Below are 27,731 nucleotides of genomic sequence, written 5' to 3'. Positions count from 1 at the left end.
TTTCAATACTTTAAAAATGTCACTCTGTTGTCTTCTTGCTTGCATGGTTTCTACTGTAGTTCATATCCTTCTTTTTCTGTTGGTAAAGTGTTTTTCCTCTGGCTGCCTCGAAGATTTTCTATTTGTCTTTGGTTTTTGAGTATGCTATGCTTAGGTATATATATGGGTTTTTTTGTTGTTGGTTGGTTGGTTTTTTTGGTGGTGTTTTTTGGTTTTCTTGGTACTTTGGTGTTTTCTGAGCTTCTTGGATCTATTGTTTGGTGTCTGTCACTAATTTTGGAAAAATTTTGGTTGTTATTTCTTCAAATATTTCTTACATGCTTTTCTTTATTTTCCTTTTGGTGTTCCAATTATGCATATATTGTAGGGTCCCAAGCTCTTGGTCGTTTTGCTCTGCTTTATTCACTCTGTTTTTTCTTTGTGTTTTAGTTTAATTTCTATTGCTGTATTTTCAAGTTCATTGATCTCTTTCCTCTACTGTTTCAAGTCTTTTGCTGAGCCTGCTAAAGGCATTCTTCTTCTACTGTGTTTGATTTCTAGGATTTCCAGCTGATTCATTCTTAAAGCTTCTGTCTCTCTGCTGAAGTTGCATATTGTCTGCCTTTTCCTCTAGAGACTAACAGATTAGCCATAGTTATTTTGAATGTCTTATCTTATAGTTAAAACATCTGTGACACATCGAAGTCTGGTTCTGATGATTGCTTTGTCTTTCCCGACTGTGTTTTTTCTTGCCTTTTGGCATGCCTTGTAAGATTCTGCTGAAAATCAGCTATGTTGTATAGGGTAGTAGATATGGAGCACCTAGGCTTTAGTGTGAGAGTTTATGTTAATCTGGACAGGGACTGGGCCGTATTTGCAGTCTGTTTTTGCTATGGGCACCAGATACTTCAGATTGTTTTTTGTCCCTTCTCTTCTCTTTGGGTCTTCCCTTGGAGCTGCCCCTCAAGGAGGGTCTGTCTTGTGTAGCTCTCCCAGCTGAGAACCACTGTTGTTATCAGAGGCCTGCTAGCCCGGTTGTAGGTTGTGGAGACCCCCACGTCTGACTAAGTCTCTGGCTTCAGAGCGTACAGTGAACCCGTGTCTCAGGGGTCTGGCATTCACAAGAGTGTCTGCCCCTCTGCTGGAGGTGGGGATTGTCCCTTTGTCCTCTGTTCTCTTGCCCTAGTTGCAGCAGGTAACCGCCAGTGTTCTGATTCGGTATCCTTTAGGCTCCCTGCCCTGCAGAATAAGCCTTTTAAAAATGTAAACTTAAATGAGATGGGGGTGAGGTGGGGTGGCCCGGGGCAGAATTACTTCATGCCAGCTGCAGAGATACTTCACCACGGCTTTCCGGCAGTGCCCTTCCCCCTGTGGATTAAGGGGTTTTTTGCTGCTGTTGTTGTTTGTTTTTCTTGTTGATAAGGGAGATGGGTCTGGGGGTCTGGGTGGGATTCCCAGTGGCTGCTCTTCTCCCCCAGCTGGCCCCATGGGGGGAACTTGTTCTGGATTCTCTCTGATCTGCCCTGTGAAAACCTGCTCTACGGTTCCTGGAAAAGAGTAAGGAACCCTTTGACCACAGCCCTCAAGTTCTTCACACACCCACACCAGTCCACATGTGTCCTGTAGCAGTTTGTCAGAAGCTCTGGCTTAAGGCTCCTATGGACTTATATAACCAAGTAGCTCCTGTCCCAGTTAAGCAAAAAGCTTAGGTTCTGTGTCTCCCTACAGATACCTGTCTCTCTTCAGACTTAGGATGGCCAGCTGTCCTGTGATCTCAAACTTTTGAAGATACATAAAAAATTTGTCACCTGACCAGCTGTTTTCTTGTAAGGGAGAAGAAAACTTCTTCTTTGTCCTCTACATGTCAACTCAAACTGGAGGTGTACTTGGTCATTTTAAAAATTTAAACTTTTGAAAGATTTTATAATTTAACTCTCCAGCTGTCCCTTCATAACCTCTCTTTGTCAAGTACCTATGGAAATGAATTCCTTTTTAAAGGGCAGAAATCAAGGAGTAGAATAAGGTTGGGATCTGCAGATTGAGAGGTGTTGTGAATGAGGGGAAATGAGAGTATGAGTGGCATTCACCTAGTTCAGCTGCCAGTAGGAGAGAAACTGTTTCTTGCTTCTGTTTTCCAAATTATTAGGTAAGTGGATTTCGCAGCTATGTAGATCTTTATGTGAAAGACAAGTTGGATGAAACTGGAGTCGCCCTAAAAGTTATTCATGAACTTGCAAATGAAAGATGGGATGTTTGTCTCACACTGAGTGAAAAAGGATTCCAGCAAATCAGCTTTGTAAATAGCATTGCAACAACAAAAGTAAGTACACTAATTCTTTGTTTCCAAGTCAGTAGTATAACAGTGCTTCATTAAAGACAATAAAATAGGGCTTCCCTGGTGGCGCAGTGATTGAGAGTTCGCCTGCAGATGCTGGGGACATGGGTTCGTGCCCCGGTCTGGGAAGATCCCACATGCCGCGGAGCGGCTGGGCCCGTGGGCCATGGCCGCTGAGCCTGCGCGTCCGGAGCCTGTGCTCCGCAACGGGAGAGGCCACAACAGTGAGAGCCCCGCGTACCGCCAAAAAAAAAAAAAAAAAAAAAGATAATAAAATAAACAAGAAACCCAAATCTGCTTTTGTGAAATCAAAATTGACTTATGAAAAGGAAAGCTTATTTTCTATGAAATAGCTGTCTTACAATTTAAACATCCATTGAGAAATAAGTTTATATGATTAGTGTTTATAATTGAATACATTTATATTTTATGACATTTAGATGATAACAAATTCCTTATTCTGTATTCTCTGAGTTTTGAGTGTAAAAGAACAAATAATAGGGCTTCTCTGGTGGCGCAGTGGTTGGGGGTCCGCCTGCCGATGCGTGAGACGCGGGTTCGTGCCCTGGTCCGGGAGGATCCCACATGACGCGGAGCGGCTGGGCCCGTGAGCCATGGCCGCTGGGCCTGTGCGTCCGGAGCCTGTGCCCCGCGGCGGGAGGGGCCGCAGCGGTGAGGGGCCCGCATACCGCAAAAAAAAAAAAAAAAAAAAAAAAAAAAAAAAAAAAAAAAAAAAAAAAGAACAAATAATAGGGGATGAGTCTGTTTTGGTGTCAGATTGTGAAATGCGTTATCTGCCATCTGCCATTCTGAGGAGTTTGAACCCTTTTCTGTAGGCTTTTACATTTCCACATCAAATGAAATTCTTCTCATCTATAAGCATTTATCCATTGACCATAGTAAAATATTAGGCACTACATAGTAAAATATTAGGCACTACACACTACAAGTGTGTATTTTAGAATAAGCTAAAGCAGTGATCTGTCACTTTGTCACTCTTGCTCAAGTTTGAACTTATTTTTTAAATTGTTTTCTATTTTTTTATAATCTAGCATCACTTTCTCTAGTCAACAGAAATCTGTATCAGATATGATTGCATTTTGTTATGTGTAACAGAAACCTAGTATACAGTGGTTTGTAAACATGTAAAGGTTTTATTCTTCCTCATATGACTATGGACTGGTGGTAGGCAGTGTTAGTCTGATTCTGTGACTCCAGAGTGTCATCAGGGACCTATGCTCTTCCTGGCTTTCTCTTCTGCCACCCTTAGCATTTGGCTTTCGTTCTCATGCTGCACCCTTCCAAGTTCTAGGGAGAGAGAATGAGTTTGGGCAAATGCATATGCCAACTAGATAGAGCCTCTCACCTTTGATCAAGAATGCAATAGTTTTTCTGGAAGCCCCATCCAGTAGACCTCTGCTAGCATCTCTGGCTAGAACTGGGTCAAGTGGCTACCTCAAGCTGCAAGGGAGTCTAGATTGGTGAATATTTTTAATTGGGTATGTTGCCAGTTAAAAACAAACAAATTTGGGTTTGTCAGTAAGGTAAAAGGAGAGAATGGATATTGAATGGACAACTGTCAATGGCTGCCACAGTTCCTAAGTGTCATTCTTGTATCACTGCCACCACCAGGCCAGTGTTCATTCTCACTTCCATGTTTCTTTTTATTCAATTGCTTTCATCTTGTATGGAGTTTTATGGAGTTGCTAATTGGCTCTATGGCCAAAAAGACTATTTTTTAAATCCCACCTCTGGCATTCTGAGACTCATCTTAACTCTTTGGAAAATAGCGTTAATAATATAGTCGTACTGAATTCACAAAGTTGTGGTGAAGATTAAATGCTCATTCTAGAAAAAAATGAATATGTAACTATTTTGCTACCTTAACTATAGAAGATTTTGGATTCTATTTTTTTTCCTTCTTTAGGGTGGACGGCATGTGGATTATGTAGTAGACCAAGTTGTTGGTAAACTGATTGAAGTAGTTAAGAAAAAGAACAAAGCTGGTGTGTCAGTGAAACCATTTCAAGTAAGTGATGTTTTTATATATTCTGTTGAATTATTAAATAATATCAGTTCTGATATTGACCTTTTTTGATATGTTTTCAACAGGTAAAAAACCATATATGGGTTTTTATTAACTGCCTTATCGAAAATCCAACTTTTGATTCTCAGACTAAGGAAAACATGACTTTGCAGCCCAAAAGTTTTGGATCCAAATGCCAACTGTCAGAAAAGTTTTTTAAAGCAGTGAGTAAAATCTGTATTATTTTTCAGTGTTTTCTGTTTTGTTTTTTATTGAGAGTTGATTAAGTAGTTTTCTTGATGTATTTATTCTAATTATTCTAAATCATTCTAATTATTCGGATTAGTTTCTTTCTTATATTAATTGTGGTTACAGGCATATTTATACTAAAAACTAATATGCTTGATTCTGAAAGCTTCAAAGGGTAGATAGACACTGTTTCATAAAGCAGTTGATTATTTTGCCAAGCATTAAAGTGGGGACTCATGTAACTAATTGTGTTTTTAGCTTTTCATTGTCCTTTATAAAGACAGATTTGCCTCTATAAAGTGTACAGGTCCTTATAGGACTCCTGATTTCATCTTTTCTACTTATTTCAAATTCATATACTGATTTTTACCTTTATGTAGTTTTTAAAAAAATTGTTAACATATGCATAACATAAAATTTACCATATTCTACATATTTTAAAATTTCATTTTACTTTGTACATATTTATTTAGGCTGCCTTAACTTTTCTGAAAGAAGGTGAGAGTATAAATAAATAATAAATCTTCTATTTATAACTGAGTCTTGTGGCTGCTAATAATTTCTCATACCCTCTTATGTATCAGCAAGATTTGCCTCAGTTCTCTTGTTCACCAGGACCATCAAACATATATTAAATGATCATATCTGAAGTGCCTTTAAATATGTTTGCCCTGGGAATGTAAAGATGAATAAATTACAGCCCCTCCTCTTTGGAAGTTTATAGTTTTTTGGAGGAGTAGCATGTAATTGCAGTAGAAGTAATATTTTTATCAAATTCTGGTATTGGAATTTCGAAGGTGGGGTCTTACAAACAAAAACAAAAGTTGTTTTTTAGGTTTTAGTTAAAGGCCTATAGAATAGTACTGCTGCGTCTAATCATAATGAATTCTGAATATAGATGACCCAATGTTAATGATAGCCCAAATTTCTGCCCTCATTAACAGTTGTAATTTGATTTTAAATTTTACACATTTTCATTTTTGGCAGAGAAAGTTTAGATTCGACAACATAGTTCACTTCTTTTTATATCTGAAACATTCCAGATAATTATTTTATACACCTAAAATCAAACTACGCAGGTTGATGAAAAATAAATAACTCCAACTTTTGTTTGGAGACGCTTTACTTTTTCTTGCGGGGAGGTTGGGGGAAGGTTTTGACATCTTGTCACACGTTAATTCACTGCAGAATGACATATATGTAATGTTGAAATCCTCAGTACCAAACTTTTAAAAAATAAGGACTATTCATAAGGTTTTTTTGTTTTGTTTTGTTTTTGTTTTTTTGGCCACTTCATGAGGCACGCGGGATCTTAGTTCCCCGACCAGAGACTGAACCCTGCAGTGGAAGCACAGAGTCCCAACCACTGGACCACCAGGGAATTTCCCATAAGATATTGAGTTTATCCTAATGTTCCCTTCATGTTAATATTTCTTTGTCATAGGGAATTCAAGATTCACATTTTTGTGTTGAGGGACATCAAAAATGTCAGTGTCTAAAATTTCCCAGGTAGTAAATTCATAGGTGGATCAGCTTTTACTGTGTTAATTTTCACAAAACTAACTTGTAACAAAAGCTATGTATATTTCTTATGGAGTTTATTGTAATAGAACTTTTTTCATATGTAGTAAAGTCGACCTTTTTTCATGTGTTTACATTTCAGTACAATAGGTCACTGTGAATAGCTGCCTGAGTTAGTTTTACTGTATTTAGAATAATATTTACCAGCATATCTCACAGTTATTATCATCACTACTATTGTTTTGCCTTATAACTGCACAGATTCCAAGTATTACACTAATTTTAGCTAAGTGTATAAACTTCTGGCTTGCTTGTATATTATTACTCTTTGATTTTTAGGCCTCTAACTGTGGCATTGTGGAAAGTATCCTGAACTGGGTGAAATTTAAGGCTCAGACGCAGCTGAACAAGAAGTGTTCATCAGTAAAATACAGTAAAATCAAAGGTATTCCCAAACTGGATGATGCTAATGATGCTGGTAAGGTTCAGATTTTTTTTTTAGATTTTAAGTTTGTGTTTATTCAGTTAGAGACTGTTTTAACTTTCCACATATAGAGCATAGGGTTCTATGTTCAGAGTATGGTTTTACTTCACTAAAATTGCCATATTTACCACAGATTACTAATTTTGGGGGGGCAGGAGTTCCATAAAATGCACTTAATTTTTAAGTACCCTGAGCATGGTGTAAGATGCTCTTACAGTGCTCCGTGGTCACTGCGATCATCAGTCTCTTGGCTCCATGCTCTCATGTGTGGACTTGAGAACTTTGGAATGTGTGTCCTCTGCCCCCAGGTGGCAGGCACTCCCTGGAGTGCACGCTGATACTGACTGAAGGGGACTCTGCTAAGTCGCTGGCCGTGTCCGGACTGGGCGTGATTGGGAGGGACAGGTACGGGGTCTTCCCCCTCAGGGGCAAGATCCTCAACGTGCGGGAGGCCTCTCACAAGCAGGTGCGTATCTGCGTCTGTGCGCGTGGCACTTGAGTGCCTTGCTAGCACTGTGAGCTTTATGCATCCCTGCGACTCACCTTTTGTCTCTGGAGATGCTCTAAAACACTTTGCATCCTTTTCATGTTTGCACAGATCATGGAGAATGCAGAAATAAACAATATCATTAAGATAGTTGGTCTACAATACAAGAAAAGTTATGATGATGCAGAATCACTGAAAACCTTACGCTATGGGAAGATTATGATTATGACTGATCAGGTTGGTTTAAAAGTTGGCACATATTAAAACATATCTTTTTCAGAATGTCCTTTTGATATTTGTTTCATGAGATTTGTCCCAAGATAGTAGACGTGGAAGTGATTGTATTTACATCCGGGGGAGGATATTGTTTAATGGCACAGTTTGTGTGAAGTACATTCTACATGATCTAATTTATGGTAACCACCTCTTTGGTTAGGTATTTAAAAAATATTTTTAAATGCAACAAGTATGGGAAGAGTAGAACACACTGTAGTATTATGGGGTTGAAGCCCACCTATCTATAAGCAGGAAGGAAATGGTGAAATTTACAAGAAAGATTAATCAATAGGATAATGGCTAATATTTGTATATGATGGCATAATTTGGGATGCACAAAAAAATTGGAGGACCTGAATAGTGAAATGGCAGTAATTAGGAAAGAAGTAGAAAATTGAAAAGGAAGAATTACACATGCATCCAACTGCTTGTCTCTTACATCCTCTAATTGAAAGGATTTCTAGATAAAATATTCAATGAGAAGCTGCTGTATAGTTTTAAGCAGAAATTTATCAGTTTTTATGTTGAGAAGACTTGTGAATACCTATACTCCATGGATTTCTCCTTCCAGTGAAGTAGCATTATAACCCTGTTTCATTAATTTCCATCTTTAAATCATTCTTTTAGTGAAATCTGGGCAAACTGTATAAAAAGATAATGGTAGCATATTTAATGACAGAAAGATTTAGTCTGTCACTTAGCTATATTCTTTATTTGAATTTTAAGAAAAAAAATTCATTACTGTGATCATCCAAAGAATGTTTTGTAAAGCACAGTTGTAAAATTTGAATGGAATTTTGCCTCATTGCTGCATTCATACATCTAAAAATTTGGTTTTGTAAGTAATTATATTTCATGAATTATTATAGCACTCTTTACTAACATTTATTTAGGATCAAGATGGTTCTCACATAAAAGGCCTGCTTATTAATTTCATCCATCACAATTGGCCATCACTTTTGAAGCATGGTTTTCTTGAAGAGTTCATTACTCCTATTGTAAAGGTACTATTTACATTAATATATTTTTATACTGTTGTCTTAAACAGTAGCAGAAAAACTAATTTTTTTTTTATTATTCATTTAAGGCTAGCAAAAATAAGCAGGAACTTTCCTTCTATAGTATTCCTGAATTTGATGAGTGGAAAAAACATATAGAAAACCAGAAAGCCTGGAAAATAAAATACTACAAAGGTTTGTATTCTAAAACACTTAAATTTTGTGAAGTTACTACTGACGTAAATTTATTTTTATAAGAGCATTGTAAAATATTTTGAAAGTTTGTCTCTTTTAGCTTTCAGAAAGAGCTATGGCTAATTTTTAAAGAATTGTTAGGGAAAAATTTTATATAAGTAGAGAGAGTAGTATAATGGGCTTCCTGTGTTCTTAAACAGTCATCGTTTTGCAGCCAATCTTGTTTCATCTGAACTCTTGTCATTGCTACCCCATTAGTTTGACATAAATTCCAGGCATTAATTATTTCTATACTGCTTTAGTATGTATCTCCAAGAGAATTTTTTTTATTGTACATAATACCATTATCATACCTTTCTTTAATAACCTTATATATTCAATCCAGGTTAAAATTCTCCTGATTGTGTTAAAAATGTTCATTTTTATAGTTTTTATTTTTTTTTGAATCAGTATCCAAACAAGGCCCACATATTGCATTTGGTTGATAAGTCTATTTAATCTTAATATATTATTTCTCTTTTCATATTTTTTCTTGTAATTTATTTGTTCAAAAAGTTGGATTGTTTGTCCTGTGTAATTTCCCATATTCTGGATATTGCTCATTATCCCTATATATATATATTTTTTCTTGTGGAGAGAACATTTTAAGATCTTCTCTCTTAGCAATTTTCTTTAATTAATTAATTTATTTGGTTGCACCAGGTCTTAGTTGTGGCAGGTGGGCTACTTAGTTGTGACTTGCGGGCTCCTTGGTTGTGACTCGCGGCTCCTTAGTTGTGGCTTGCCGGCTCCTTAGTTGTGGCAGGTGGGCTCCTTAGTTGTGGCTCACGGGCTTCTTAGTTGCGGCATGTGAACTCTTAGTTGCAGCATGCATGTGGGATCTAGCTCCCTGACCAGGGATGGAACCCGGGCCCCCTGCAATGGGAGCACGGAGTCTTATCCACTGTGCCACCAGGGAAGTCCCTCTCAACAATTTTCAAGTATACAATACAGTATTATTGACTATAGGCATTATGCTGTACATTAGATTCCCCAGAACTTACTCATCTTAAACTGAAAGTCATCCTTTGACTGACATCTCCCCATTTCCCTCTCCCCCCAGCCCCTGGCAACCACCGTTTTACGCTCTGTTACTATGAGTTTGACATAGATTTTTTTTTTTTTTTTAGATTCCACATATAAGTAAGATCATACAGTATTTGTCTGGCTTGTTTCCACTTTTATTTTTAAAATTGTGCAGGGTTGGGTACCAGTACAGCTAAGGAAGCCAAGGAATATTTTGCGGATATGGAAAGGCACCGCATCTTATTTAGATATGCTGGTCCGGAAGATGATGCTGCCATTACCTTGGTAACAAAGTTCATTTTAAAAAGTCTCTCCTAATATCTATTCCCTCTTTCTGCCATACTTTTCTTCCCAATCTTGGTTTTCTGTGATAAGTCTCTTTAGAATTCTAAGCCCAACCTAGTTAATCTTGGTGTCATTCCCCATCACGGCAGATTATGCCCTGCTTTCATAGTTCTTTAATTCAGACACCACTGTTCAAGTGTATTTTTGATAAAAGCATATTGGAAAAAAGTTAATTTCCCAGAAATTAATAGTTATTTGCCTTTATAAATTTTAATTTTATAATGAAATTCTTTTTATTTTTAACGTATGACATTGTTACCTGGAATCCTTCAGGCTTTCAGTAAGAAGAAGATTGATGACAGAAAAGAATGGTTAACAAATTTTATGGAAGATCGGAGACAGCGTAGGTTACATGGCTTACCAGAGGTTAGTCATAAAGAGTGGTGATCTGGGGGAAGAAAGAGAAAAAGGCTAAAATTCATGCAGTAATCATGACATAATTGCTGTATAACTTTTCTCTTAGCAATTTTTATATGGTACAGCAACAAAGCATTTGACTTACAATGATTTCATCAACAAGGAATTGATTCTTTTCTCAAACTCAGACAATGAAAGATCTATACCATCTCTTGTTGATGGTAAGTAGCTTTTGTTTAACAATCTTTTTCATTTTTGTATGTCATTGAGTATATTTTAATTTCATGTACTTTAACCCATCCTTATAATAAATTTAAAAATTCTGAAGTTGCTCTTGAGATGTTTTAGTAGTTCTGAAATTTTATATTCTTTATTTGAATCTTTCAAACCCGTTTTGAACTTTTAAAGAAAATTAACTTGCAAAATTTTAAAGCTTTTGCCCCAAGTTGTTGGAGACTTTTTAAAATAAAAAGTAAAATGTGATTTTGATAAGTTCTAAAGTGTTTATTGGAGACTGAATTTTAAAAACACCTTTACTCCTCAATACCCAAAACCTAATGCTTTTAACTTATTTAACTTGACAAAAAAGTTAAACTGCTACCCAGTACTTAGAGCAGATTTAGTCTTCTATCTAGAGCATTTTGATTTTTATAACTTATAGCAAGTTAGTTGATCTTCATGTTCCTTGGTATTTCAGCTAATAACAGATGGTTCTACTAATCCATGTAGTTCTAGCTTTAAGTTACATCCGTTCTCTGATGTCTTCCCTAATAATTGCCGTCTAAATTGGTCTCAGATGCCTATAAACGTCTATGCCAATAATTGTATGCCTCTTATTTTACTTGTGTTAATTTTCCTCCTCAATTAGATTGTAAAATTCTCAAGGAAAGTGGCCATATTTTATCATCCTTTTGCTTCTGCCATGCTCTGGGCCCACGATGATGATGATGATAGCTAGCATATACTGAAAAGTTTATTACTATGCTCATTGGCCTAGAGCAAGAAGAGTGATCAGGAGGCAGAGTGCTTTGCTTGCATTATCTCATGTAATCCTTATGATCACCCTATTAGGAAGGTAATTATTTCTGTTAACACTGATGAGGACACTGAGACTTAATGGTTTAATAAGTTGTGGAAAGTCACATGGCCAAGTTGAGAAGAGTATCCAGATTAGTGAGATTCTAAAGCCTGCATTCTTAACTACCAGAACACATCTCTTCTTTATAAGAGCTTTCCTGATTTAGGATATTCTAATAAGTTTTCAGGCTCATTGATGGCTTGCTGGTACTTTAATCACAACTGGCATTTTGGGCACATGAATGTTTGGGAACTCCTGTGAAAGGAATTTGGTGCCACTGAGCAGTTCTTTAAGATCAGAGGGTGTCTTTCTATTGGTTCTTCACTTTGGAATAGATTGAGATGGTATAAGATGTGTTAGTATGTACTCATTTTGTTATAGAATCTCAAGTAAACAATTTTACTTATTTTTTGGAAGCAAACTATATCTTTGCTTTTTTCTCTTGAATATATAAAACATTGTTGTCACTAAAAGAAACATTACAACTATATCCCGAGCAATATTTTTAAAAGAGGGTTGTTGTTTTTAAAAATAGGCTTTAAACCAGGCCAACGAAAAGTTTTATTTACCTGTTTCAAGAGGAATGATAAACGCGAAGTAAAAGTTGCACAGTTGGCTGGATCTGTTGCTGAGATGTCTGCTTATCATCATGGAGAAGTAAGCATGGAGATTGGAATTAATTGAGAACTATACTTATGGTCATGAAGGAGGGTAGTAGATGGATAATTCAGCATAATAAAGTGGTTTTTTCTTTTTTAAGTTCTTTGGAAATGTAAAAGAGTTGAGAGTTTGGGTTTTAATAAAAATTAGGAAATCCATTTAGAAAATTGGGAATGTGAATGTTGTATTCTGTCTGTTTCTGTTCTGCAGCAAGCACTGATGATGACTATAGTGAACTTGGCTCAGAACTTTGTGGGGAGTAACAACATTAACTTGCTTCAGCCCATTGGTCAGTTTGGAACTCGGCTTCACGGAGGCAAAGATGCTGCAAGTCCTCGTTACATTTTCACAATGTTAAGGTAATAATTTGCTGATATAATGGTATAAAGCTCTATTTGAAGTTTATTGGAACTAACTAAATGTGTGATAGAATTATAACTACGGAGAGAGGTGATTGGGTATTATGTTGAGGGTGAATGTTCCAAATTATTTGATCACATAAGAATGAAATTTGTTGATCTCAGTTTTTATGAATTATTGGTGGAACCAGTCCTAATGAACATAAGGATTTTTTCTGATCCAGCTTTACTTTTTAGGCTGAAGATGGGTTTTGTGGTTTAGTCAGAATAAGAGGAAATCCTTAAAAGGTTATTATCAATACTAAGAATTTAGGCAGGTAAGTTAGTCAATAACTTAAGTAAAACAAGACTGTCTTATTCTGGCTTTGTGCCTGAGAGAAATATATTTGGTAATAAGGTTAGGTAAATTTTATTGTTAAATTTAAATTAAGCACCAAAATTCTTAACAAGTGCATTCTTTTTAAAATATTTTTTGAAATGTAGTCTTTAATTATGTATGAAGTTTTATTTTCTAAAACCATGATATTGCTCCATGTCTTTCTTTTTCCTTTTATTAGCTCTTTAGCAAGACTGCTTTTCCCTGCTGTGGATGACAACCTGCTTAAATTCCTTTATGATGATAATCAACGTGTAGAGCCTGAGTGGTATATTCCCATAATCCCCATGGTTTTAATAAATGGTGCTGAGGGCATCGGCACAGGATGGGCTTGTAAACTACCCAACTATGATGCTAGGGAGATTGTGAACAACGTCAGACGGATGCTGGAAGGCTTGGATCCTCATCCCATGGTGATTACGTAGAACTTATTGCTTATGTTGTTTTAACAAATGATAATGTGTAAACAACAAAGGCCAGTCATTTTAGAAAAGTAATGGAACCATTTTCATTTTAGAACGTATTGTAGACAGTAAGGACCCTATTAGTGTGTAACTTGTGTGCTTACTGTAAAAGATACAGAATTTGGGGGACTTCCCGGGTGGCACAGTGGTTAAGAATCTGCCTGCCAATGCAGGGGACACGGGTTTGAGCCCTGGTCTGGGAAGATCCCACATGCCGCGGAGCAACTAAGCCTGTGCAGCACAACTACTGAGCCTGCACTCTAGAGCCCACGAGCCACAACTACTGAAGCCCGTGTGCCTAGAGCCCATGCAGAGAAGCCACCGCAATGAGAAGACCATGCACCGCAACGAAGAGTAGCCCCCACTCGCTGCAACTAGAGAAAGCCCGTGCGCAGCAATGAAAAACCAACGCAGCAAGCAATAAATAAATAAATAAATAAGGAAGGAAGGAAGAGAAAAAAAAAGATATAGAATTTGGAAAAAGCCTGGATATAAGGTTTATGGGACAAACTGTTTATTAAAATTTTAAAGTACCCTGTGGTTCAGGCTTTCAAATATCTAACTTATATAGAGAATAACGTTTTTATGACAAAGTTATATGCAACTTTATGTTATTGTTCTTAAACTACTAAGTCATATTAGAGTCATTAAGGATGCTTAAACACACCTTGTATATATTTTAATAATCCCCATATTTTTCATTTTTGCACTTACCTTAGATATTCATCATGTTCAGTTCTTCCCCCAAACTCCCTCCAAGAAAAACCCTCAAAAAAGTGTCTTACACTCTTCTACATGATTTAAAATCATCTAGAAATTTCCCTTTATCATGATACACTTAAACAGAAGAATATTTTTATTACAAAAATGATAGTGCTCATTGTAGAAAATATAAATAAGCAAAGAGGAAAAAATACTCCATGTATATAGAAACAAACTGTTAATATTTTTAAGTATTTCTCTCCAAGTTTGATTTCATATTTGTATTTTTAAAAGAAAATTAGCTTATGGGGATGATTTAACATCTTTTTTCTCCTAAATACTTTAAAGTACTTTAAAATATTTCTAACAGAAGTATCAAATTACTTTTAATGATTATAGCATTTTATTTCAGATATATTTAGAGTACTTATTGTCTCAGTGTATTTGATCAATACTTGTTTTATATATATATATATATATATATATATATATATTCTATATATGATACTGTGCTAGGTGGTAAGATAAAGAACCATGATCTCTGTCTTCAAAAAGTTAATCTGTTGTCAAGGCGAGACCTCTGGGCATGAAGTTTACAGTGACAAAAGGTATTAATAGTTGCTCAGGGAGCAGAAGTGTCCTATGCTATATGCCTGATTTCTTAGTGATGATAACAAATAGGAATTTTAGAAGAGGGAGCGATCACTTGTAATTAGGCTGAGAAGGCTAAGTAAGATTTATATAGATGAATGGGGTGTGGAGAGCTGAATAACCGCTAGGCCTGGTGGATAGAGTGAGTGAAAGTGAGAATATTCAAAATATTCAAGAGGAACGTGGAAGAAGAGTAGTGATCTGGAAGGCAAATCACTGGAGAAAAGTTAGATTAGCTTGGCTTGTAGCGTAATGTCTGAGGAGTTTGGATTTAAAGGATTTTTAATCTAGGGGAGAAGGAAGGATGGAGGGGTAATAAGCTGGAAAAAAGCGATATTCTTGGAAGATCAGGAAAGGTGGTGCTGAGGTTTTGAGATTTGGGGGCCTGTTGAGAGTATATTAACAGAAGCTGTGAATTCAAGATTGAGTGATTATTTGGAGAGGGCCTATTGCTGATGAGTGGAATTTAGTTTCAGTTGTGTGAACCTGTCGGTAGCAATAAGTCATCGACTAAGGGGCATTCAAAGGTGGCACTGGCACTCAAGTGAGAAGTTGTGGCCTTTAGGTGTTTTTATTTTTCTCTACAGCTTCCAAACTACAAAAACTTTAAAGGAACAATCCAAGAACTTGGTCAAAACCAATATGCAGTCAGTGGTGAGATATTTGTGGTGGATAGAAACACAGTGGAGATTACAGAGCTTCCCGTAAGAACTTGGACACAGGTTGGTATAAGACGTGAGCTGCCTGTACGCTGCGTGTGGCAGTTGTGTTAGGCAGTCTTTTCTGGTGAGAATATGATTGTTTTCCCTGTATCTGTAGAGTGTTTAAACATTCATGTATACACTTTTGACACATTCATTGGAATATTCCAATGGTAATTTAAAAGTTAACTTATCTAAATGTAGATTGACTTAGCTAGCTTTTAAAAAGACTATTATCTTTGTTTACGTTGCAATGACAAAATAGTATGTAACAAATCGTGTTTTGAACCCTTATAAATATGGTCAATAAACTCATGTCATTCAGTATTGGATCTAAAAGTATGCGCGTCACCTCGTCAGTGCTAGTTGACGCCCTCTGCTTTGTCCTCTCAGCCTCTTCTTGCCTTGTGTATATGAGCAGATCAGAACCAGTGCCTTGTGTATCGTCTTTCTCCATTGAGACCACCCCACGTACTGTCAGCTGTAGTGACTGGGCAGGAGGTGATAGAGATGAGGTTTCCCCTTTTTCCCCACTGCAATTGAGAGGTTTTAAGGATTGCATGACTTGGAGAATAAGAACATGAATGTATGTCATGAAGGAATTACTTATTTTTAAATCTTTTATAGGTATACAAAGAACAGGTTTTAGAACCTATGCTAAATGGAACAGATAAAACACCAGCATTAATTTCTGATTATAAAGAATACCATACTGATACAACTGTGAAATTTGTGGTGAAAATGACTGAAGAGAAACTAGCACAAGCAGAAGCTGCTGGATTGCACAAAGTTTTTAAACTTCAAACTACTCTTACTTGTAATTCCATGGTAATTGACTTGATTTACTATGAATGTAACCTTGCATTCTGTAAGTTGGATTTTTGTAATTGGCTTCATGATGGGAGTAGCTATAGTAAGTCTGAATGCGTTTCCCCCTTTATGTTTGCTAAAGAATGTAGAGGCACATTCCTTTTCCTCTAATGTTATCCTCTGCTCTTAACCCCAACCCTGCATTTGTGCATCTGGGCTTGAACACAGGATACACATACCCTCACACATACTGACTGGAAGTTCTGAGAGTGATTGTTGGCAGGGTCTCCTTGTGCCTCATGCCTGTCTCTATTAGCATTTTCGTGTGGAGTTCTTATCTCCTCATGACTCTAATCTGCTTTATTAAACTTTAGATAATTGGGGAGGAAGATAAAAAGTGAACATGTATGATTACCCTGTTCCATTCCAAATTAGCTTTTTAGACTTGAGAAAGAGTAAAAGAAAAAAATCCATCAATAGCACAGTGACTGAGAAAAAGTGCCATAATCTGCCAAGCAAGGCTGATAGAAAAAGGAGAAAGAGAAGAAGTAAAATTTTCCTCTAAGTTGAAGTTTGAGTGAATTATAGCCCATTCATAAAAAGCAACAGAGAGGCAAATACATGTCCATTGAGTATATGGGAGAGAGAGAACTTTAATATTTAACAGATTACAGATAGAATTTGCTTGTTTTTAGTTTGAAAAAAAATTATTAGGTGGCTTTATAGCCATAGTTTATATAGTTTTAAGTAAGAACCTTTATTTAAAGACCTATTTTTATCTTTCAGAGTTATTCCAATTTTAAATATTTTCATAGTTTTGAGAATAGAATTTTATCAGTTTCTTGGAGCCACCAAAGGAATATTAATAATTTTGTTCTGGCTTTTAGGGGTGGTGTGTATTCATATACGTGTATTATGGTTATTTTAAATACTGTAGTGTACAAGTTAAAAATACCAACACAAATTTATATAATCTTCAAAAACTTTGTGTTTTGCTTAGGTACTCTTTGATCATATGGGATGTCTGAAGAAGTATGAAACTGTGCAAGACATTTTGAAAGAATTCTTTGATTTACGATTAAGCTATTATGGTTTACGTAAGGAGTGGCTTGTAGGAATGCTGGGAGCAGAATCTACAAAGCTTAACAATCAAGCCCGTTTCATTTTAGAGAAGATACAAGGGAAGATTACTATAGGTAAGATGCAACCTTTAAAAATTTGAACATTAGTTAAAATGGAAAAAAAAACTTTATTAATAGAAGACGTTTTTATCAGAATATAAACAAATACAAATTGACTCTCTTTTCTTGATCCTAACTTTATTTTTCCCTCACATAGAGAATAGGTCAAAGAAAGATTTGATTCAAATGTTAGTCCAGAGAGGTTATGAATCTGACCCAGTGAAAGCCTGGAAAGAAGCACAAGAAAAGGTAATCATTTGCAGAATGAGACATTCAGAGAAGCTTTTAAAAGCAACTTCCAAAGCAAACAAAAACCCCAACCCCTAAATTTTGAATTTAGTACTGCTAAAGGTGCTGAGTAGTCTGTTTGGAGACTGAAGTCTTCTGTGTATCCACAAAACAGATAGGGTGCAGGAACTTGGCAGTGCACACCCACCACCAAGCACTTTGCCAGTGTGGCTCAGCCAGGGCCTGGAGAAATGATTCCGGTTGGAGGTCGCTTAGTCTCCTCAGCCTTCTTTCTGAGCCTGCCATTAAAGGATGGTGGTGGTGGTGGTTTTGTGAGGTGCATGTCACTATCTGGGAACTATACTGGTAGTACAGAAATCATTTCCCCCCTGGGCAGTTTGTGGCCACAATGTGGAATCCACTCACCACTCAACTTGATCTGGTTTTGGTGTACACTGGGGAGACTAGAGACAGAATGGTCAATATTTATCAGTATTTATTGAGCACCAAGTATGTGCTCTGACCTATGCTTAGGTCTTTAGCTGGAGATCTTAAGCCCTGGAACTTCAGGTTAAAAGTCTGATGTTTTATTAAATTGTCCATTTTAGATCATAGAATACTAATATTAATTCAGTAAATGGGATATTGAAACGTTGAGATTCTTCTCAAGAATTAGCTTCTTGATGTTGTGGACAATTAAAAAAAATTTTGAAAAGGCATTACAGCATTGTGATTGAGAACACAAATGTACAAAAGGAAGAAAGTAGGAAATGATTAATTTTCAGATACTTAATTAGAATATTGTATATATATGTAATACTGAAAGTTCACATCTTTAAAAAATAGTTATGATTATGTGATGTAATTTGAACTGAAACTTTAAACTTCCCAACATTCATGAGTTCTCAACCATAATGTTTCTCATATTTTTCATCAAATTCCATTGAAATAGTGTTTTCATTTACATTGGTTTTTTTAAAAATTTTGAACTGTCAATAGATTGCCATATGTTAGAGTAAGTAAAATTAGAATAAATTACATATTTAGCAATTACATGTTAAGAGAATAGGTTTATTCATTTGAGGAAAATGGGGTAGGACAAATTGGGGGAGTATTCAAAATTAAGATGACTCAAGCATGTTGTGTTCCTTTCAATGTGTTTTGTTGCATTCTTAAACCCCAAATTATGGTTTATACACTACTTGCCCTTTTGTATCATTGTTGGTTTAAATTATATCTTTAAAAAAATATTAGCTAGTAAGCTCATCAATTTAATGTTTAGTTTTAAAAAATAAAGGTGTTTAGGGTTTGAGAATGCCCTTCTGGCAGAAGTAGACTTCATGGGTAAAAGCTAGTGCTTGGTTTCCATAATTTCATTTGTTACCCTCAAAATGTTCCCAGCATCTTGGCCATGTGTTCACTTTGGGGGTTCAAGAAACAAAAAGAACTACAAGAGTGTCCTGTTGTGTAGAGTTGGAGAAGAGAGAATTATAAAGCCGATAATTAGAAGATCAAAAACATGGTAGAATTGTCATTGGAACTTGAGAAGTTTCTTGGTTTTCGTTTTTTTTTCCCCTGAAAGTATCCTTAGTCATCTTCATGATAACAATGATAGATACACATATTCATGGAGCACCCATTAACAATACTTGGTGTGTCATCAAAACCTAGAGCAAATAGACTTCTAAAGTGTGGGTCTAAATAGGATTTTATGACACCTTAATAATATTTTAATAGTAGTGTAGCAACCTAAAATTCCATAGCAACACACTATTTCATGAAGAAATTTTTAAAACTGTAGACTGTATTAATTTGTCATAAATTATCTAGGTACTTAATAATCTATATCAACTCAACAACAGCATTCTTTATTTGGCTAATGTTACTTAATTGAGTTTATACTTTTGTTTATGTAATGAAGCATCTTGCTTTGCAATTTTTATTTTTATTCCTTTACTTCTAAAATACACCTAACATTTACTTTGTATATGCACATTATTTTACCGAAAATTTTAAATTAAATTGTAAAGCTTTTTTTTTTTTTCTCTTTTGATTGCTAGAAGTGAACTTTTGTTTTATGGAGTATCATGGCTAACTCAGTCATTTTTAATTATCTGAGTGCCTTTAAAAATTGAGATGCAATTTTATTTAACAGCTGTTGTTATTTTAAAAATTTTAAAGATGATGTCACCTATAATAACTTCTATTAAATTCATTGGACTTTGAAATTTAATATTAACCTAAGATTTTTTATTGCAACTGCTCCTATGAAAGAAGGCCTTATAGATAAACTTTTAGAATAGCCCTTGTGACTCTGACTCACCAGCTGTTAAATGCTGGAGTGAGCTTCAGCTTAGTCCTTGCATGAATGTTCTTGCTTGAGGGAATCTTTATCAAGAAAACATCTGTAGTGACTGACTACCTTAGCATATTTATTATAACTGTAAAACATTCTTCATAAGTGTTATTTATTTTAGGTTTCAGATTGTTCACTCACCAATATAAAGATCTAACACGATGCGTGATAAAACATTAGTTCTGCTCTATTAATTTTAAGATGTGGTGTCTTCTCAAGCAGTTAATTTTTTGCCAGATTCCTGGATAGAGGCTGAATATACCATTCCTTTTGATGATTTTATTGTGCATTTTTAGAAAATTTAAACTTTTTATAGGAAATATACTTTCATAGATAATCTTGCAGATAATCTAAAATAAACCCACCACCCTGAAGATGTAGCTTTAAGAGTATAGCATGTATGGAATTTTAAACTCAGTATTCAATAAAATTCAACATTGATTTGATATTATATAGGACTTTAATATAAAGTTTATTATTTTTTACAGGCAGCAGAAGAGGAAGAAACACAAAACCAGCATGATGATAGTTCCTCTGATTCAGGAACTCCTTCAGGCCCTGATTTTAATTATATTTTAAATATGTCTCTATGGTCTCTTACTAAAGAAAAAGTTGAAGAACTGATTAAACAGAGAGATGCAAAAGTATGAACTTTTGTGGGTTAAATAATTTGAAACTTTAAGTGCTATCCATATCTTTATTTTTCTTTTCCAAAAATAGTTTTATTTAGACTTTATGTATACATTTGAAAATTACACATTTAAAATTGAATGTTTAAATCGTACTACTTTTTTATTATAGGGGCGAGAGGTTTGTGATCTTAAAAGAAAATCTCCTTCAGATCTTTGGAAAGAAGATTTAGCAGCTTTTGTTGAAGAACTGGATGTAGGTTAAGTCTCCATTAAAATATATTTGGAAAAGTAATGTTTATGAAACAAGAATGAACATTTAAAAAATTAAATTACCTCAGGGTTTCCTTTAACTCTGCAAAAGTTAATATGTTTATAAGCTGCAGAGGATTAAGCTTCTAGTTCTGTGAAACCATAAAGAAAAGTTATGTCTGATGCAGATGAATAAAAGCTATGGAGTTGAAATTTAGAATAAGTTAAATTCTAATACTCTGTGCTAGTTAAAATTTCTTAACTGACTTCAAATTAACTTATTGATTCAATTTTAATGTTTTTCCCCAAAGAGGTAAGAGCAATATATATGATTGAATATAGGTACTTTGATTTTTAATAAGTAGAATGATAGTCTCCTTAGACTTTTAATCGAGAAATTTTAATATTTTTTGTTATAGCTTAGTTTTCTCCAGGTAGAATTCCAATTTTAAAAATAAAAGAAAAATGTAGAGAAAGATGTAAAATATAAACTTTTTCTAAAATTGCCTAATTTGTTTTTAAGCAGTTAGCTCACTTAAAATCTTAGAATTAAATTCACAGTAGCAGTATGATCATCTGATTTTGAGTAGCACAAGGTAAATTACTATTTATTATTATTCATATATTACTTATATTTATTACTTTTTAGTTGTTTCATTGATTTACTGTCCACATGTTCTAATTTTATTTTTATGGCCCAAGTCAGAATTCGAACTCTGAAGAATGAATGTGGTGTATTAGTTGCCTAATAAAATTTCTGGAATTGTTTAGTCCTATTGTTCTGGGTTCCCTTAATGATCTTTCAAGTGCCACAATATAATTATGCCTTGATTTATACTTTTCTTATATTGTTATGAGTTAGATTTTTAAAAAATTGCAGACCCTTTTTTTTTTACTGCTGACTTACACATTTAAAAATTAATATCCATTAAAAATGAAGCAAACTAATACAATAGTAAAGAATAGCTTCATATTTGTTAACAGAACTGCCTTTTTTATGTGATTTGGTGGGATTCTGATGATACCAGGTCATCAGAAGTCTTGATCCCATAATACATTGTAGGATCCTAGAATTGGAAAGGACCATATAGGTCATTTAGTTACTACCCCCTTGTATTGCAAATGAGAAGCTAGTTAGATAGAACTGGGACTACAGCCCAGGTCTCTCTTTTTTTTTTTTTTTTTAAAATATTTATTTATTTGGCTGTGTTGGGCCTTAGGTGTGGCACGCGGGCTTCTCTCTAGTTGTGGTGCACGGGCTCCAGAGCATGCGGGCTCAGTAGTTGCAGCGCGTGGGCTTAGTTGCCCCACGGCATGTGGGATCTTAGTTTCCTGACCAGGTATCAAACCCATGTCCCCTGCATTGGAAGGCGGATTCTTAACCACTTGACTACCAGGGAAGTCCCCAGCCCAGGTCTTCTGACTTAGAATTATTTGTTTTTTTCTTAGATTAGATCACCTGAAAGGAAAGCTTTGTTCCTTACTGAATGAATAAAGTTAGATTTGACTTCTTATGCAGTAGGTAACTCTCTTTTCTAATGAGTTGTTTATGCCCCCGCCCTGTTCCCCATCCTTAATCATTACACTCCAGAAAGTGGAAGTGCAAGAACGAGAAGATGTTCTGGCTGGGATGGCTGGAAAAGCAATAAAAGGGAAAGTTGGCAAACCTAAGGTGAAGAAGCTTCAACTGGAAGAGACAATGCCCTCGCCTTTCGGGAGAAGAATAGTTCCTGAAATTACTGCCATGAAGGCAGATGCCAGTAAGAAGTTGCTGAAGAAGAAAAAGGTACATGTCTCTTGTTTTAGCTCATTGGTGGACTCCACCTCCATAATGATGTATGTAGGTATTTTAATTTTACTGTGTACTTCAGTCATGTTTTTTTTTTTGTTTCTAATATGTTTCACTGTGATTGGAAATCACTTGTTCTGAGAACAGTTGATCCATACATAGAATGAAGACATATTAGTCAAGGACCCAAATATGTGTAAAGACCTACTCACTTGATTCCATTTCTAAAATGAGAGAGAGAAATACTCTACTCAGCATTCTAAATTAAAATCATGGAACAACAACAAAAAGTTTATCAACTTTAAAATATAAACTTTAGTTCTATATCATGACCAATTAAGGAAGTCTTATGAAAAGAGTCTGTTTGGCTTTCAAAGTAAGCTGTCAACTTTTACTATTTATTTGTTTTTACCTTTAGTTAAAAAGTCATCAAACACAGCATATATCATTGGCATTGATGAGAGTTAGAGGGGATTTAAAAGCGTGAGATCTCCATACCCTCCAGCAGGATGGAACAGTTAGCCAGAGGAAGGAAGTGTCGAGAAGGCTGCTCAGAGCTGAGAAGCAGGGGCCTGACGGTCTCAAGGAGAGAGTTTGATTTTTCTAGGCAGGTTGATTTAGAACCCAGGGGATATATAGGTAGATGCATCCCACAGTCTAAATAGAGCTTGGGAGGTGAACCTGAGAGCTGTGGTGAGATCGGAGAGTTCTCCTTACAAAGAGTTGAAGCCTGGGGGCACTGTGCTACCAGGGAGATCCCTCTCTTCCACGGTTCTGATAAACGGAGGTCTCACAGGTTCACCTGCATATAGAACTTGCTCTCTCCTCAGGAAAATGTTTCTTTCCTTTTCCGAAGGTCTTAGCCAGGATCCGTTCTCAGCACACTTCTCTTCACCTTTCGTGGTCTCCCCAAGTGACCTCGTTTGTGCCCAGAGCTTTTATCACTTACACTGGTGACTCTTTAATCGATGCCCTGAAGCTGTAATGTTTCCAGGAGGGCCATGCTAATACAGCCACCAGAATATCCCACGCCCCGCAGACTCAGCACACTTGCAGGGACCCATTATCTGGGTTTCAAAATTGCCCTCCCACCTCTGTGCCTGATCTCAGTTCCTGGCACTACCAGCTGTCACTAACATAGGCCGAAAACTTGGGAGTTTTCTCTTTGAGTCTGTAACTCAGTCCTACTGACTGTCTATGAAAGTTTCAAATACCACCCCTCTTACCTTGGTCCACACCGACACTGTCTTAGAATTCGGTATTTTCTCTGAGATAATTTAAAGCCGTGTGGCTCTAGTGATCCTGTCTCTAGTCATCCAGTCACGACTTCTGCCTTCTTCACTTCAGTCCTCTCAGTCTTGTCTCTCACCACCAGAGTGATGTCTCCAGACAATGAGCCTGTTGTTATACGGTGATTCCTGGTGCACGCCTGCTTCCATCTGGCTGCCCTTCCCCCTCACCTTTCATTGAGTCCTAGCAGACAGCAGTCTTTATCTTGTGCCTGGGGCGCGCTTCCCTCCTTCCTTCTCCTCACCTGGTGAATCTACCTGATTCTTTGAAGCCCAGTCGCCCAGTCGGAAAGGCTCCTTCTCTGCTCTGACCCTGCCCTGGGCCTCCCTCCCTCTGTCTCAGGGTCACGGGACTTCATTATGTACTGCTAGGCATTATAAGACATGGGTTACTTATTTTCATTCAGTAATCTGAAGATTTTTTTCTAGTACATAGAGGCGTGAGCTATGGGAATGTATTTTTTCAGGTACCTTTTGGTATATTTAGCTGTGAGTCTGAAAGTCCCTCTGATAATCAAAAGCTGCCTTCTTATTTTTCATAGTTGGTTTTAAGTAGCTGTCATCTCACAGAAGGTACTACAAGATTAGAGTGATAAGCAGTGTCATCTTCTACAGCTGCATGAAATAAAGTAAAACAGGGTCTGATTGAAGTAATTTCTTAGGACCTCAATAGAATCACACTTTATATTGTTTTTTTACTCATCTGATATGAAAACGCGATCTCTTGGCTGGAAGTATATCTCTAAAGTATATGGTGTTAATTTAACTTTTATTTTTACTTACGGTTTGGTTTTCTTTTCAATATGTAGGGTGACCTCGATGCCACAGTAGTGAAAGTGGAATTCGATGAAGAATTCAGTGGAGCACAAGTAGACGGTGCAGGAGAGGAGGCGGCGACCCCGGCAGCTCCTGTAGATAAAGGCCCCAGGCCCAGAGGGGAGAAAAAGGGTCCTGGTGAGGGGCTGCTAGCGTGTGTGTGTCAGAAAATCTGCATGTCCCGGATGTTACCAGATTCTTTTGATTGTACTTTTTTTCTAGTAGTCGAAGTAATGTCTCCAGTTTTCACAAACATTTCTTATTTTATTATGAAGTTTTCATTACAGTAGTTTTATTTTCACTAATGACGTTTGGATAAGTATTGATACATATCTTATTGTTGCTCATTTGTTTTTAGGTACCAGGGTGAGAAAAGCACCTTCATCATCTGGTAAACCCAGCGCAAAGAAAGTGAAGAAACGGAATCCTTGGTCAGACGATGAATCCAAGTCAGAAAGTGACTTGGAAGAAACAGAACCTGTGGTTATTCCACGAGATTCTTTACTTAGGAGAGCGGCTGGTATTCTGATATATTTTATATTTTATTATATATTATGGTTTGACAAAGTTAGTATTACTCATAAGTTGGTGTTATTGGTATCATCAGTGTTTCTGAAGTATGAAACCTTTAGTATTTCAGAAGTTATAGTTCATGAAGACAGAAAAACCTTTACAGAATGCTATTTTCTAGCAAAGTTGGACTAAATTTCTCTAAAGTGAGTCATGTTTTCTTATTGATTTTTGTTACAAAGTTTGGGTTGTATTCCCTCCATAGTTGGAAGATGTTTGGTAAAAAAAACGTACCTTGGTGTAGTATACCAGCAGTGATGGATCCATAGAAGTGCTATGTAGTGTTCTTTTTGTTTTCTACCCCTTGTATCATGAAGAATTTCCCCTACATTAGGGGTCTGGTTCCATATGCACACAGCATAATTTAGACAATTACAGTGTTAGAGTTAGGCTGCAGAATCCTATTTTGCTAATATATATTGCTGTTAAGCATGTGATTTGATCCTTTCTGAATCATTAATTTGAAGTCTTCAAATAATTAAAAACTGATGTGTCCTATTTTATAGATTCTTCTCAAATCGTGTTAAGTCCTAATTTACATAAAATGAATAATAAAATATTATGATTGTTTTATCTTTGGGAGATACTTTTAAAATTATATCTCAGGCCTTCAGTCACTAAGTGATTGAATTTCTTTTCCTACTGTGCATAGGTCGTATAATAGAGGTGAATTTAAAAAAATTTTTTTATTATAGTTGATTTATAATGTTGCAGTAGTTTAGAGGCGAATTTTTAACACAGTAACAAGTTAAATGAAAATTAATTTATTAAATGCTTTAAAATTGTATTTAGGCTTTTTCCATACATCTAAAGTGAAGTGTAAAATTGCATAGCATCCAAATGACTTTAAAACTTTCTTCCATAGTATATGCTAGAAATTATAGTAAAACTTACTTGCATTATACCAGTGTGCCTTTCTCCATAGTTGGTACCTTTTTATGCATTATATTGTTTTGCTAATATATTGAGGTCTTACCTCTATTTTTACTATTCATCTGAAAAATGACTGTTTCTCTTATTTCATAGTAAAACTACTGTGAAGAGACGATAGGAGTTTTTATGGAAGAGGTTAAAAGAAAGTGCAGCACTTTCTAAAGACCTGTAAGAGTTGTCTTTCGTAATTGCAGAAATGGGAAATCTCATATATTAGCAGTCGCTTTCACGGTGGCCATAATGACTGCTTTCCTCACTGTTTTGAGTAAGATTTAAGCATGACGAGCGTGTCCTAGTGGCCTCATCAGCTTACCCTCTCCCGAGACATGCAGCGTTGCCCCAGAGCCTCCAGGGAGTACAGGACAGATGTCAGCACCATCCGAGTAACTGAGGCAGAGTGGTCGACTTTGGTTCTCTAATGCTTGTCTTTTTCTTTTTTTTCTTGTATATTTTAAGAGACAGCTGGAATATTTTTCAAGTGCAGTGTTTGGAATAGTATTTCATGTTGATAAAGCTGGGTTTGAGTTTAACACTCACTTTTATTTTTGTCCTAGCTGAAAGGCCTAAGTACACATTTGATTTCTCAGAAGAAGAGGACGATGACGCCGATGATGACGATGACAACAATGATTTAGAGGAATTGAAAGTTAAAGCATCTCCCATAACAAATGATGGAGAAGATGAATTTGTCCCTTCAGATGGCCTAGATAAAGATGAATATACGTTTTCACCAGGCAAATCCAAAGCTAGTCCAGAGTAAGTAACACAGCAACTGCTTTTCAGCTATATGGTGCAGCTAGGTGTCTGGGCATCTGCAGCAATCTTACAGTAAGCTCCATCCTAGGTCAGGTCCTTCTCATGAAGTAATATATCTGCTGAACATTGCAGCTGTTTATATAACCGTTGCTATAGTTTAGAGCACGGGTTGGCAGATTTTTTCCATAAAAGGCTGGATAGTAAATATTTTAGGCTTTGCAGGCCATATGGTCTCTGTTGCAACTACTCAGTGCTGCCCTTGTAGCAGGAAAGCAGCCATAAATGATATGTAAATGAACGAGCGTAGCTGTGTTCCAGTAAAATGTTGTTTACAAAATTAGGCAGCAGGCATACAGGACATAGCTTGACAACCCCTGGTTCAGAGAAAAGTTATTAAATCTTTAGAATTGAGAGGTTTAATTTTCCTCCCTAGCTTTGGCCTTGATTTTTTTCTTGCCTGTGGTGAGTGTGAACATGTAACATGTAGGATGTGAAGTCTGTGAACTATTTCAGATTTTTAAGGAAGTATTTTAACCACAAGCAGTCAAGTATTAGAAGTCAGATTCTTGCCTCTTCTGATGGAGATTCTTTCTTGGATTTTTGCCAGTAATTTGCTGATGTTAAATTCTGAAGAGGTTCTGTCAACCATAAAATTTAGTGATATTTTGAATAACTTTAAAGTTTTGCTCTTCTGTTAAATCAGTGGTTTGTCTGGTGTCTCTGTGTGTATGCATGCACACTTATGCTTATGAGAGAGAAGGAAGGAGTTTGGTTGCCCTGTCTTTAGCAAAAGGAAACAAATGAGAGAACTAAA

The 27,731-nt window shown here is 36.1% G+C and overlaps 1 protein-coding gene across 3 annotated transcripts in view; it reads left to right on the top strand.

Moving 5' to 3' along the window:
• Window positions 1-27,731, top strand: part of TOP2B (DNA topoisomerase II beta) — a 65,673-nt gene that overhangs the window by 31,042 nt on the left and 6,900 nt on the right. For all 3 annotated transcript variants that reach the window (XM_059065568.2, XM_059065570.2, XM_059065569.2), the window contains exons 8-31: window positions 2,126-2,299; window positions 4,242-4,343; window positions 4,427-4,564; window positions 6,450-6,588; window positions 6,903-7,060; window positions 7,193-7,318; window positions 8,251-8,361; window positions 8,445-8,550; window positions 9,791-9,900; window positions 10,234-10,326; window positions 10,424-10,538; window positions 11,931-12,052; window positions 12,266-12,414; window positions 12,972-13,203; window positions 15,195-15,329; window positions 15,936-16,136; window positions 17,119-17,314; window positions 17,457-17,548; window positions 20,372-20,527; window positions 20,685-20,768; window positions 22,356-22,550; window positions 24,652-24,796; window positions 25,017-25,178; window positions 26,716-26,917. In XM_059065568.2, the coding sequence (XP_058921551.1) occupies window positions 2,126-2,299; window positions 4,242-4,343; window positions 4,427-4,564; window positions 6,450-6,588; window positions 6,903-7,060; window positions 7,193-7,318; window positions 8,251-8,361; window positions 8,445-8,550; window positions 9,791-9,900; window positions 10,234-10,326; window positions 10,424-10,538; window positions 11,931-12,052; window positions 12,266-12,414; window positions 12,972-13,203; window positions 15,195-15,329; window positions 15,936-16,136; window positions 17,119-17,314; window positions 17,457-17,548; window positions 20,372-20,527; window positions 20,685-20,768; window positions 22,356-22,550; window positions 24,652-24,796; window positions 25,017-25,178; window positions 26,716-26,917 (3,443 nt within the window). The remainder of the gene's footprint in view (window positions 1-2,125; window positions 2,300-4,241; window positions 4,344-4,426; window positions 4,565-6,449; window positions 6,589-6,902; window positions 7,061-7,192; window positions 7,319-8,250; window positions 8,362-8,444; window positions 8,551-9,790; window positions 9,901-10,233; window positions 10,327-10,423; window positions 10,539-11,930; window positions 12,053-12,265; window positions 12,415-12,971; window positions 13,204-15,194; window positions 15,330-15,935; window positions 16,137-17,118; window positions 17,315-17,456; window positions 17,549-20,371; window positions 20,528-20,684; window positions 20,769-22,355; window positions 22,551-24,651; window positions 24,797-25,016; window positions 25,179-26,715; window positions 26,918-27,731) is intronic.

The sequence above is a fragment of the Kogia breviceps genome, chromosome 5, assembly GCF_026419965.1.
Source record: "Kogia breviceps isolate mKogBre1 chromosome 5, mKogBre1 haplotype 1, whole genome shotgun sequence".
Lineage (NCBI taxonomy): Eukaryota > Metazoa > Chordata > Mammalia > Artiodactyla > Physeteridae > Kogia > Kogia breviceps.
Note: the sequence above shows the minus strand (reverse complement) of the source record. Positions and strands in the feature narration are given on the sequence as shown.